General features: G+C 37.9%; 1 protein-coding gene across 8 annotated transcripts in view; it reads right to left on the bottom strand.

The window, feature by feature from the left end:
• neo1a (neogenin 1a) overlaps positions 1 to 12,239 on the bottom strand; it is a 192,246-nt gene that overhangs the window by 81,214 nt on the left and 98,793 nt on the right. For all 8 annotated transcript variants that reach the window (XM_067400078.1, XM_067400075.1, XM_067400079.1 and 5 more), the window contains exon 3: positions 1,582 to 1,857. In XM_067400078.1, the coding sequence (XP_067256179.1) occupies positions 1,582 to 1,857 (276 nt within the window). The remainder of the gene's footprint in view (positions 1 to 1,581; positions 1,858 to 12,239) is intronic.

Genomic DNA, 12,239 nt, shown 5'->3' with positions numbered 1-12,239 from the left:
AGAACTCTCTGAGGATTTGAGAATTAGAATTGTTGCTCTCCACAAAGATGGCCTAAGCTATAAGAAGATCAGTAACACCATTAAACTGACTTACAGTACACTGGCCAGGGTCATAGAGAGGTTTTCCAAGACGGGTTCCACTCGGAACAGGCCAAAGAAATTGAATCAAAAAAGTTGAGACCTTGTGCTGTGCGTCAGGTGCAGAAGCTGGATCCAAAAACAGATGCATGAGTGCTGCCAGCATTGCTTTAGAGGTTGCAGAAGCAGAAGGTCAGCTTGTCAGTGCTCAGACCATACTTCGCACATTGCAACAAGTCGGTTTGTATGGCCGTCGTCCCAGATGGAAGCCTCTCCTGAAGCTGGCTCACAAGAAAGCCCGCAAACAGTTTGCTGAAGACAACCTGTCCAAGAGCATGAATTACTGGAACCATGTCCTGTGGTCTGATGAGACTAAGATAAACTTGTTTGGCTCAGATGGTGTCCAGCATGTGTCCTCATCTTCTGAAGCTGGCTCACAAAAAAGCCCACAAACAGTTAAGATAAACTTGTTTGGCTCAGATGGTGTCTAGCATGTGTGGTGACGCCCTGGTGAGGAGTACCAGGAAAATTGTGTCTTGCCTACAGTCAAGCATGGTGGTGGTAGCATCATGGTCTGGGGCTGCATGAGTGCTGCTGGTACTGGGGAGCTGAGCTTCATTGAGGGAAACATGGATTCCAACATGTACTGTGACATTCTGAAGCAGAACATGATGCCCTCCCTTCAGAAACTGGTTTGAACAGCATGATAATGACCCCAAACACACCGACAAGATGACAACTGCCTTGCTGAAGAAGCTGAAGGTGATGGAGTGGCCAAGTATGTCTTCAGACCTGAACCCTATTGAGGCACCATGTGTCTAACATCCAGCAGCTAAATGATATCATTATGGAGAAGTGGAAGAGGATCCCAACAACATTCTGTGCAGCTCTAGTGAATTCCGTGCTCAGGAGGATTAAGGCAGTGCTAGATTGCAATGGTGCTCACACAAAATATTGACACTTTAGACACAGTTTTGACATGTTCACTTAGGGTGTACTCACTTTTGTTGCCAGTTATGTAGACAATAATGGCTGTATGTTGAGTTATTTTCAGAGGACAGTAAATCTGTACTGCTATACACGCTGCACATTGTCTACTCTAAAGTATATACAATTTTCATTTCTATAGTATTGTCCCTTGAGAACATATAATAAAATGGTTGCTGAAATGTGAGGGGTGTACTCACTTTTGTGAGATATATATATATATATATATATATATATAAAAAGCACAGATGAATGCCTTATTCTGCATGACCCTTAATTCTATATCCCTCAATCCTACCCAATACCTAACTTTAACAGTTACAACTATTGATAATTGTAGCCAATCACAAACATCTGTTGAGCGCGTGAACACAATGGCCAATCAGAGGTGTTTAAGAATCTGCTCAACAGTGTTGGGGGAAATGCTGGTATCGTCACATTTTTAGTGCTGAAGTTGGTACTTTTGACAAAACTAGTGATGATATATTCATGTGATTATAAGTATGGAATAATTACCAGGCAGTATCTGTAATTGCGCCTCTTCACTGGTCTTGGTGGGCCCAGCGTTCTCGATCACGCAGCGGTACAGGCCTGCGTCTGCCTCTGTGGCGTTGCTGATAACGAGAGCACCGCTGGGAAGCGTGAACACTCTCTGATCCAGCTCAACCGGCTCTTTGTTTTGTTCCCAGCGGATGAAAGACACCAGGTCTGGATTCACCTCACAGTTCAGCACGTGACTGTCACCCACCCGCACTGATGCCGCTTCTGGCTGACTGAGGTACCGTGGTATACCTGAGAGCAGAGAGAAGGAGAGTAAGGAATTAAAATAATTACAATAAATTCTAGAGAAGCACTGATACTAAATTTCTCTTCCAATTATTCAGAATTATATATCCCGATTCTGATAGTTTGATTTTCTTAAGCGAAAAAAAAAACTGTCCCAACTAATGCTGTCAACTATACAGGGAACCCTCTCATTTGGTATACAACTCAGTTGCACATAAAGTAGTTCTCATAAACATTTTTCTTCATGACAAATTTATTCAAACAAGCATATATAATTAATGGTAAATAAGCTTATCTTTAGTGGGGGTTTTTTTTTATAACTAACTAATGGACTGTGAACATTGGATAACTTAATTGCCACGTTAAGTGACATTGTTTACAAGCCGTTTTATTGACGACTTTTCGTGGTTGAAACACTGATTGAGTGATTACATGAGACATCATACATTTCGGTAAGTTGTAATGTATCTTGCAACATACATTCTGATGTTCATGCATGTTTTTTCGTGCTATAACTTTTATTAAAGTGGAAGAAGAGACTCGCGCTCCACGCTGCTGCTTGAACTGAGGCTCTATCCCTCATGTCACATTTAAGAGCGTCAAAGCGCCATTTACTGTTTGAATTAAATGATAAAATGGACAGAATTTGAAAGCTGAGAATTTGTTTCACAACTAACAAAGCTTTTGCGATTATCGGATGGGAGGCATGCTAAAAATAATGTTTGGTTTAGGGAAAAACTGAGGACCTGGCAACCCTGGCTTGAACTATGGGTGATTCATAGGGGCAAACAGACCCTATGTTAAAAATAATTGCTTTTATCAGCCCATACCAATTACTGGCCAATACATGAGTGATCCCCAAATAAATTCATTATCATATACAGGTTTGCACTGAAGTCAATATGAAATGGTATTCACTTTGGTAAACACATTGGCACAGCTTTTGAAATTTTACAATAACAACAGCAATGCCTAAAGCTATTTGCCTGTAGGCTAACATTATTTTCTTTGCCTGTGTGATCTATTTGTTTTAGAGGTGGAAGTTATTGCATTTTATTTCAACTGCTTATGATGGTATATTCATAATTATCATGACATTGTTTATTTCTGTGACTCAGTTCAAACTATATGATTCAAATAACTAGCTTCCGGCAGACGACCGTATGCATATGTCATTTTTCTTACAAAAACCCATTGCTTCACTTCAGAAGGCCTGTATTAACCCCCTGGAGCCGTATAGATTATTTTAATGATGGATGGATGCATTTTTTGGGTTTCAAAATCTCCCACATTTACTACCATGATAAAGTTTGGAAGAGCCAAGATATTTTTAACCCTTAAATGCATACCTCGGGTCAGACTTCAACCTTCCTCAATCGATTCATTATAAAGAATATAACAAGAAAATCATAAATCATAAAATTATAAAAGAATACCTACTTTTGAATTCAGTTTTTTATAAAAATTGTATAGGGTCGCTAACGACCCGAGGTGTGTATCAGTGTACGTGTGTCTTTTCTGCACAACAGTAATACAATCTTAAATGATGGAATAAGTGCAATTCACCTTTATTCCATAAGGTGGCAATGTCTGAGACACAATGCTGAAGTGATGACTCATTCAGACAGAAAACGAAATAATAAGAAAAACATGAAATGGCTTAGCGAATTACTGCAGAGAAAATAATCAAACGCAATCAAATATGACTGTAACTGTCACTGGATGGATCTGGTGAAGCTGTTAGCGATCGAAATATTGATTTTGAAGATGTTGAAAATTATATAGTTCTGAGAATATGTTTGAGATCGCGAATGGGCTCATATTTGCGACCTCAAACATAAAACTATGTTAAGCCTATTATTTGCTGAATTTACTGGGAAATGAGCTCTGCCGTGGACAGTGATGATGGCATGAAACATCTGCTCAAACTGAGCCCGTTCAAGCTCCAAAAGGTAACAAAATATGATTTATTTTATTCTTCTGTAATTGCTACTCTAATATCAGAGGAGTTTTATATTATTGCGACAAGTAGAGATCCTTCCGTGTTAGATATAGATCCGGGTCAATAAAGACCCGAATATGTAAGAATGGTTGGCGAAACAGTCATGCAATTAAGGGTTAAATATATCTCCGATTGTGTTTGTCTGAAAGAATTCATATACACCTAGGATGGCTTGAGGAGAAGTAAATCATGGGGTAATTTAAAATTTTGGGTGAACTATCCCTTTAAGTATGGTTCACAGGTAGTGCTACTCTTTACACCTCTGCTGGTGCATGCGAAGGAGGAACGAGCCGCTTTGTCATTAGCATTGCCGCTTAAGCTTAAAACAGAGACCCATGCAGGTGAACATAAAGACACGTACATGAGCATGTCTTTGTGAGCGATTAGGAGAGAAAAGTGATGTGGATTCCTTTGTCTGGCATTAGTCCGTTACAGACATGCCATGCTCTCGCTCTCTCCTAATGTGAAAGAGCATGCAGTGAGAGATGCTATCAGCGGCTGGCTCTGACTGAACAGAGAACAGCATTCATTCATCTCCACAGGCTCTGCTTTATAACAGCAGACAGAAAGGTTTCACAAAGCATGCTGTGGGCTTTTAATCCCCTTATAAACTATATACAAAATCAGGCTTTTACAACAGAACAGCTTTTATACTCTCACAGGAAACTTTCTAGAGAGAACTCTGTCTAAGTACTAGTACTTCTCCATATCAGAGTAAATCGGGAAAAGACAAAAGAGAAAAATCCAGGCATAGTTAGATACACTTCTGTATGGCTACAGTATTAAATATGTACAATACATTTAAAGCTGCTGCCCGAAACGTTTTTGTGTTCAAAATTTAAAAAAATTATATATTGAGAATGTACAACATGAATCCATTTTCCAAACCGTATTTTTGTCTTACCCTGAATCATTATGGTACACTTATCATAAAGTGTTTATATTCGGACTATTAGACCGGTCTAGTCGGCACCGCTGCGGACTAGCACAGTACCTGCGTGACTCTGTGAGAAGTAGCTCCGGCTACAATGTTATTCCGCAAGATGCATGAAATTCTGTTCATTAACTGCTAAATCATCATATTAGAATGATTTTTGAAGCATCATGTGACACTGAAGTCTGGAGTAATGATGCTGTAAATTACAGTATCAAACCAACATAAACCAACTTGGAACGGCATGGGAATTCAAGCTGGTTTAAACTGGTCTTTTCTGCAGAGTCTGGTAGAGCAAATATTCATAGTTTAGGCTACAGTTCAGGCAAGTGGGAACCCTCCCTGCTGTTATATTCTTTCTCTGTTTCGTCCTTTCCAGCCACCTAGTCCAAGAGCAACATTCGCTGAGTGATTCATTGTAAATGCTACATGGGAACCAGTGCTGGACCTCACAAAAACAATTTGCAGACAAACTCTGAGGGTCTAACACACTCAATGTACACGAAAACACATGCACACACACATTCCGTCCTGGTGGCCTGACCCAGGCATCAATCTCAGTACACAAAACCCGCTACAAACTGGAGATCAGGATTGACAGAGCCATTAGAGATTATTGGCCAGACTTGTGTGATTTCACTGGACAGGACAGTCTGCTCAATGGTCAGATGGTCAGCTCTGCCACTGTTTGTCCACTGTTTAACAGCATATCACCTACTCGCTAATCTAACATGATCATTACAGGTTAGTACTGAGGCAGAAGGAAACGATTGGATGATGAGAAACTTCCAACTAAAGGTACATCAATCTGAAGTCTGCCTAATTTTTGCTGCACAGCAAGTTAATGGAACACTAGAGACTTCATTCCCAAGTGATAGTGTTCAAAAGGAACGAGATGTCATTCGACTCGGGTTTCGATGCTGTCAGGTAACTATAATTCTTAGGCATCTTATGCGGTCAGAGTAGCTACACTTCGGCGTCAACCACAGCGGCAACCTCCCACAGTTTCTCTTGAAGCCAATACAGAAGTGACTTAAACTGCAATTCATTGACTGGCCACTAGGGACAGGCTCCAAAAGAGAGCAGAATCTGATTGACCCCCATGTTAAAATGGCCAACTTTAGAGCAGAAAAAAAAACAAAAACAAAACATGTTTACAGGTTTTGGTCTATACTGCTAATTTTGCCCTTCATGACAACTCTGAGGGGGGTGAAATTTTTTCGTTTGTTTAAATTATATTAAGCCTTAAAGTTCTGCATAATTAAGGGCGTGGTCACTTGAGTGACAGGTCAATTGCCGCTGCTGTCTGTGAGCCATCAACTTGGCATCTCTGGCCTGTTTGTGCTTTTTTTATACAATTATAAAATAATATGGCTTGCTGTGTTAATAGTCGAGACTCGAGACAGATGTGCGTCTGTGTAGATATGCACACATGTGGAAGATAAACAGAACACACCTTGTTGGATCGTCTTGGCATTGGCTAAAAGTTTTGTTCGTGAGATTTACTACAATGACAAAGGCGGAAAGATATAAAACTCTAACAGCACTGCTTGGATATTATAACTAAAACTGCTGCATTTTGAAAAATTATACTTTGGATGTGGGATCATTTGTTTGTTAGATACTGTATATACGATCATATACAGTTTTACAACATAAATGTTGCTCAGGTTGCATAATTTCTTTTAGAACGATGATGGACAGCAAATCATTCAGAAGAAATGTGATGCAAACAATGGATAATATATCAATATTTCATGGATTTAATGCTTTTGTGGACAAAAAGTACTGTTTTTTGTTTTTCAATGGACCTCATGGACATTTTACCCAAGTGCAACGGATTGGATTCATCTCGTGATTGCCATTTCATTATGAAGGTATAAAGTCCTGTTTGATTGTTCGTGTTGTCATGTGCACACCCGACACAAATTACAATTACTGGTGCTGGAGCATCGTAAAAAAGACACTGTATATTGACAGTAAACCTTTAGAACTTTCTAATGATATAAGTTATCTTTATTAACTAATAAAGATAAGTTATATCATTAGAATATTAATATTTTAGATAGTATCTCTTTGCCCATTTTCAGTTATCTGGGAGTGACGTGCAGTGACATGCTGCTAAGATGGCAGCGGCCTCATTTTCACTTCAAAAATGCTCTTCAGAAATTTATCGGTGAAGTCACGGACACTACGTCCATATTTTTTTACGGTCTATGGTCTTCACTATGAAAGCAATCGGGTCGAATGTGTTTTCAACTACCTTTGGGAGTGGTTGAAAGTGGACAAGCTCAAAATGGTTCAGACCCCGTTTACACCTATATTTAGCGTCATCCACTTGTGATCCGATCGACTAAAACGCATCTTAATATCAGGTGGAAACAGGGCCTTAGACACATGGAATGGTCGATAGAGTGCGACCAATAAGTGGTGAGATATTTTACTAACAAAATGATTGTGCCAAAAGAATAGCGTGAGAACTTTATTATGTCTGGTCTCTCTGTATCATCTCAGTGAGCTTATATAATGTTTTACGCATGCACATTAAGATGATTTTAGGGATTTCCGAAGTTTCAGTGATTGAAAATGCTGTAGTGTGGACAGAGAGCTTTTGAAACAAAAATGTAATTTTCAAATATATCAATACTGATGTAGATAGTAGCCTAACAATGTGAGCAGAAAAATCCTACAGAGAAAAGAAGCAACCTCAAATCAAGGGCCCCTAAGGCCCCTGGTGTACCATGAAGCGGGCCCCAACTTCCATTTACTCCCGTCAAACCAAGAAAAGAATGCGAGCAGGTATAAAGTCTCTTCTACCCCGCTGGGCTGAAGCTCATTCATGGTTCATTCGACTCTGTGGATCCTCTTCTTTATTGGGTCTTAGAGGCAGCAGGCAGCTCTTTAAAAAGCTCCAGAAATTTACAGGCTCACAGACAAACAGCTCCCTCCATTTTGCGACAGGGTTTTTAGGCCTGCAGAGAGCGAGTCATGCTGAGTGCGATTTACCGACGCTGTTAAAGCTGGATATGAGGAGATAAATCTGGGGTTGGGAAGGTCTGGAACGAAAACAAAGAGACCAACCTCACAGCAGCGTGGGTTTGAGCAGCAGTAAACAGAAAGGTTGTAGCTTATAACCTAAGCAAAGGCCAAACCCCAGTGAGGGAAAATAAATAGGCTTACCTGCCATAGCCGTACAAATAATTATCAGGAAGTGGCACCAACAGTGTGATATATACTGTATGGCCATTTCATTTTTTTTTAATTTAATTATTTATAAATGTTTAGAATATCAAGAAATTGGCATGTACCCATTACTTCCCATTAAATTTTAAATGAAATTTTAATGTAAAGTTGTAATGTTGTGTTTATTGAAATTCACTGTCTTTTTCTATTATTGTGCAATTACCCTGCCTCCTTGTTTACTTTAAATGTGTTTTGCCACACATATTTAGCCTTCACTTGTGAAAAAAAAGTGTGCTTAAAGGGTTAGTTCACCCCAAAATTAAAATTCAGTCATTAATTACCTACCCTCATGTAGTTGATGATGGCTCAGTGAGGCCTCCATTGCCAGTGTGATAATTAACACTTTCAAATGCCCAGAAAGCTACTAAAGACGTATTTAAAACAGTTCATGTGACTACAGTGGTTCAACCTTAATGTTATGAAGCGACGAGAATACTTTTTGTAAAAATAACGACTTTATTCAACAATATCTAGTGATGGGCGATTTAAAAAAACTGCCAAAGTCACGCCCCCAGTGGTGAACCATTGAAATTTCGAAACACTTACGACGTAATGAAGCCTTGTTTAGTGAAATTACATGACTTTGGCAGTTTTATGCATTTTCTGAAGAGACACGATCACTTTATATGATGACAAAACTTCCATTACACATGTAAAGTATTGATTATAATTTTAAGCATAGTGTGTTGTTTGATGTTACATCTAAAGTTAGAATATTTAAATTTTACTAAATTGCAACTGTGTAAATTACTGTGTAATTTTAAATACATTAAAATAGATGGCACAAGTTTCAATAAAAAGGACATTAAAGTATATTTTAGTTTGTTAGTACATTCGGCAGTACACTTATATTATCATATTGAAAGACAACAGAAGCAATTATGAAATTAAAGTAAAGATGTACTTTAGCGGGTAAAAAAAACCCCGCCAAAGTTCAGCTAATTGCATTTCATATAAATCTAAACTAAACTTCATTTTCTTGTAAATGCCATTAACATGCAATTAAGTGTCAATATACTTAAGAGCGAACTGAACGAAAAGTATATTATATTTGCAATAAGTACTTTGTTTTAAAATTATGCTAGTGTTGTTATTTTTCACATGGGTTTATTGTTATTGCATTATTATTTATTTTTGTTTGTTTCCAGGATAGGCCTTATATTGTATGGGCAAAGATGTACAGTAACTGTTCAAACCCAAGACAAGGTGGGTTGGACTGCCCGTACAGAATGTCCGTATGTGTATGTGTTTTTCTGTAAGGCATGGAAAACTGTGGTTCTATTGGAGGAGCATTTAAAGGACTTTCACTTGAGGTTACTGGAGTTCAAGGACATGAGAAAGCAGAAGCTGCAATAGAAATGTTTACAAATGCTGTCCATCAATGAGATAACCTAACATCCTGTGTAGCCTATAAAAGACTGATGAGTTGTTTGTCACAACGGATTTCAAGAGCTGATGACAAGAAGCCTGGAGCTGATTACATGTTTGATTAAAACTGTGATTAGTGTATTGTATTCTTTAATGGTCAAATTTTATTCGCCTTTACCTTTCTGATTAACCTAAAAAGAAATGTAACCAATTAATAGATTAAATTGTTAACAAAAAAACTGCCTACAGAGGTTTTGATTTGTAGTGTTTGAAGACCTTAACCAAGAACATACCCATAATGAAACAATAAACTTTTATTAAATTGCTTATTAATGAATCTTCATCTTTTGATTATTGTTGTCTCTAGTAATTATGTGTCTGATTTTTAATTTCCAACCTATTTTGGGTTCATTTTAAGCCAGCCATATAGTCATTTTAAAACTGCTCAGCAAGTTGGGCAAACATTTAACCCACCTGCTGGGTTTGTCCATTTTATACCCAACTTGAGTTGTTTTTAACCCAGCATTGTTTATAGTGAATACAAGTAAGTTTCTCTTAGTCTTTATTAAAAAAAAAAATTAAAATTCAGCACAAATGGTACCGTTTACTGAGAGTGACCATCTACTATTCCATCATCTTTTACTAAAAGATGAGATTTAGGTTGACCACCCTTCTTTTTCTCTCATGAAATATTCATATTGAGGTTTGCGCAATCTTAACATGGCTTCTGTCCAAATAAGAAAGCTGTTCGAGCTCCAGTCATCTGTCCTGTAGTTCTATAAATATGCTGTCTAAGAAGGACCTAAAGGAGAAAACTGCCAGCCATAACATGACCCAGTTCAGGGAGGAGTCACACTGAGAATTGCATGTCACCTTTCCCAGCCTGTAAATTTTGCATGAGTCTTACAAGCAGAGATAAATATTTTATAGTGGTCTGTGAGATCTTCTATTATGAGTTTAAATGGAGTCGACCAGACAGCTGCTCCTCTGTGTTTGGTTAAATACTCATGAAAGATGATCAAAATGTAGATTCTTCAGTCAATGCAAGTTAAGATGAGAGTTCAACTTGTGTGGTAAAACATTGCACAAAGCACTGACAATATAAGTTTAAAGAGTGATGACATACGGCATAATTTATGGTGACACATAATCAATCACTTAATGTTTATGGAGACATATTAATGTAACTTCCTCAAATCAATGATACATGGAAATGCTTTTAAAACCTGACAGAGGTTGTGCTGTCACTACTGGTACAACGCTACAATGGAAACTTTAAACAACACATCTTCAGAAATATGAATCAGCTGACCAGCTTCTGCTTTTGACTGCTTTTAGAGAGAAAAGCTGCATATAATCTACTGTTCCAGGATCAGTTTTCACTGTAATATTATCATATTGGCGAAACATATTTGGCAAACGTTCCAGTGCCTATCTGTGTTTGCGCTCTGAAGAACGACAAGGCTTAAAATGTGTTTTTGCAGCGTTAAGCAATGTACAGTAGCCAATCACAAGCATATCTGTTGATTTCTTGAACTCAATGACCAATCAGAGGTGTTTAAAGGATTAGTTCACTTCTGAATGAAAATTTCCTGATAATTTACTCACCCCCATGTCATCCAAGATGTTCATGTCTTTCTTTCTTCAGAAAAGAAATTAAGTTTTTTTAGGAAAACATTCCAGGATTTTTCTCCATATAGTGGACTTCAACAATTACCAACGGGTTGAAGGTCCAAATGTCAGTTTCAATGCAGCTTCAAAGGGCTCTACACGATCCCAGACGAGGAATAAGGATCTTATCTAGTGAAACAATCGGTCATTTTTAAAAAAAATACAAATTTATATACTTTTTAACTACAAATGCGAGTCTTGCACTAGCTCTGCAACGCGTTACGTAATCACATTACAAAGGCCATGTGTGATGTAGGGGGAAGTGTCTACACAGTGAACGTGCAAAGATTGAGTCAAAAAAAAAAAAAAAGGCTAAACAACGATATCGGAGGAAGTTTTTCGCCCTACCGTCATATTTCCGCCTACGTTACGTGTGACCTTTCAACGTAATGCATGGTGCATTATGCAGAGCAGTGCAAGACAAGAATTTGTGGTTAAAAAGTATATAAAATTTCTATATTTTTTAAAAAAATGAGTGATAGTTTCACTAGACTCTTTTGAAGCTGCACTGAAACTGACATTTGGACCTTCAACCAGGTGAAGCCCACTATATGGAGAAACATCCTGGAATGTTTTCCTCAAAAACCTTAATTTCTTATCGCCTGATGAAAGAAAGACTAACATCTTGGATGACATGAGGGTGAGTAAATTATCAGGAAATTTTCATTCAGAAGTGAACTAATCCTTTAAGTCCTTCTGGCGTTTTATGCGGCAAGTGGATTCTGAGTTCTGCACGCTGGCAAATATCCCCTCATTATAACAAACAGTTATGTAAATAAGATATTCATTGTGCAGTTAGTTTCATTTATTGTTACAGAATTTCTTGAGATTGTGATAAAATAAGATGAGAGGTTTTTTTTTATTATAAAGGAATAGCCCTCTGCACGCTTTTTCATGCCAAATCCCGCATTCGTAACTAATCTGTAAAGATAAACAGTGATTTGTGAACGTAGATGCTTTATTAAATAATTTATCAGCACTGTTTATGGTGGGATATTTAGGTTGTGCAGTAGTAAATATCTTAAAACTATTTCAAAGAAATCTATTTAAATGTGTTTTTAAATGGGAAGCTCATCTCCTTAGACTTTCCGTGGAGTTGGTTCACCCTCCACCTATGATCAGAAAATTCATATTTAAAGCTATATTTCTAAATGACTAGGAGCTACATTT

Source organism: Chanodichthys erythropterus, chromosome 11 (genome assembly GCF_024489055.1).
Source record: "Chanodichthys erythropterus isolate Z2021 chromosome 11, ASM2448905v1, whole genome shotgun sequence".
NCBI classification, from domain to species: Eukaryota; Metazoa; Chordata; class Actinopteri; order Cypriniformes; family Xenocyprididae; genus Chanodichthys; species Chanodichthys erythropterus.
This window is presented reverse-complemented; position numbering and strand designations above follow the sequence as displayed.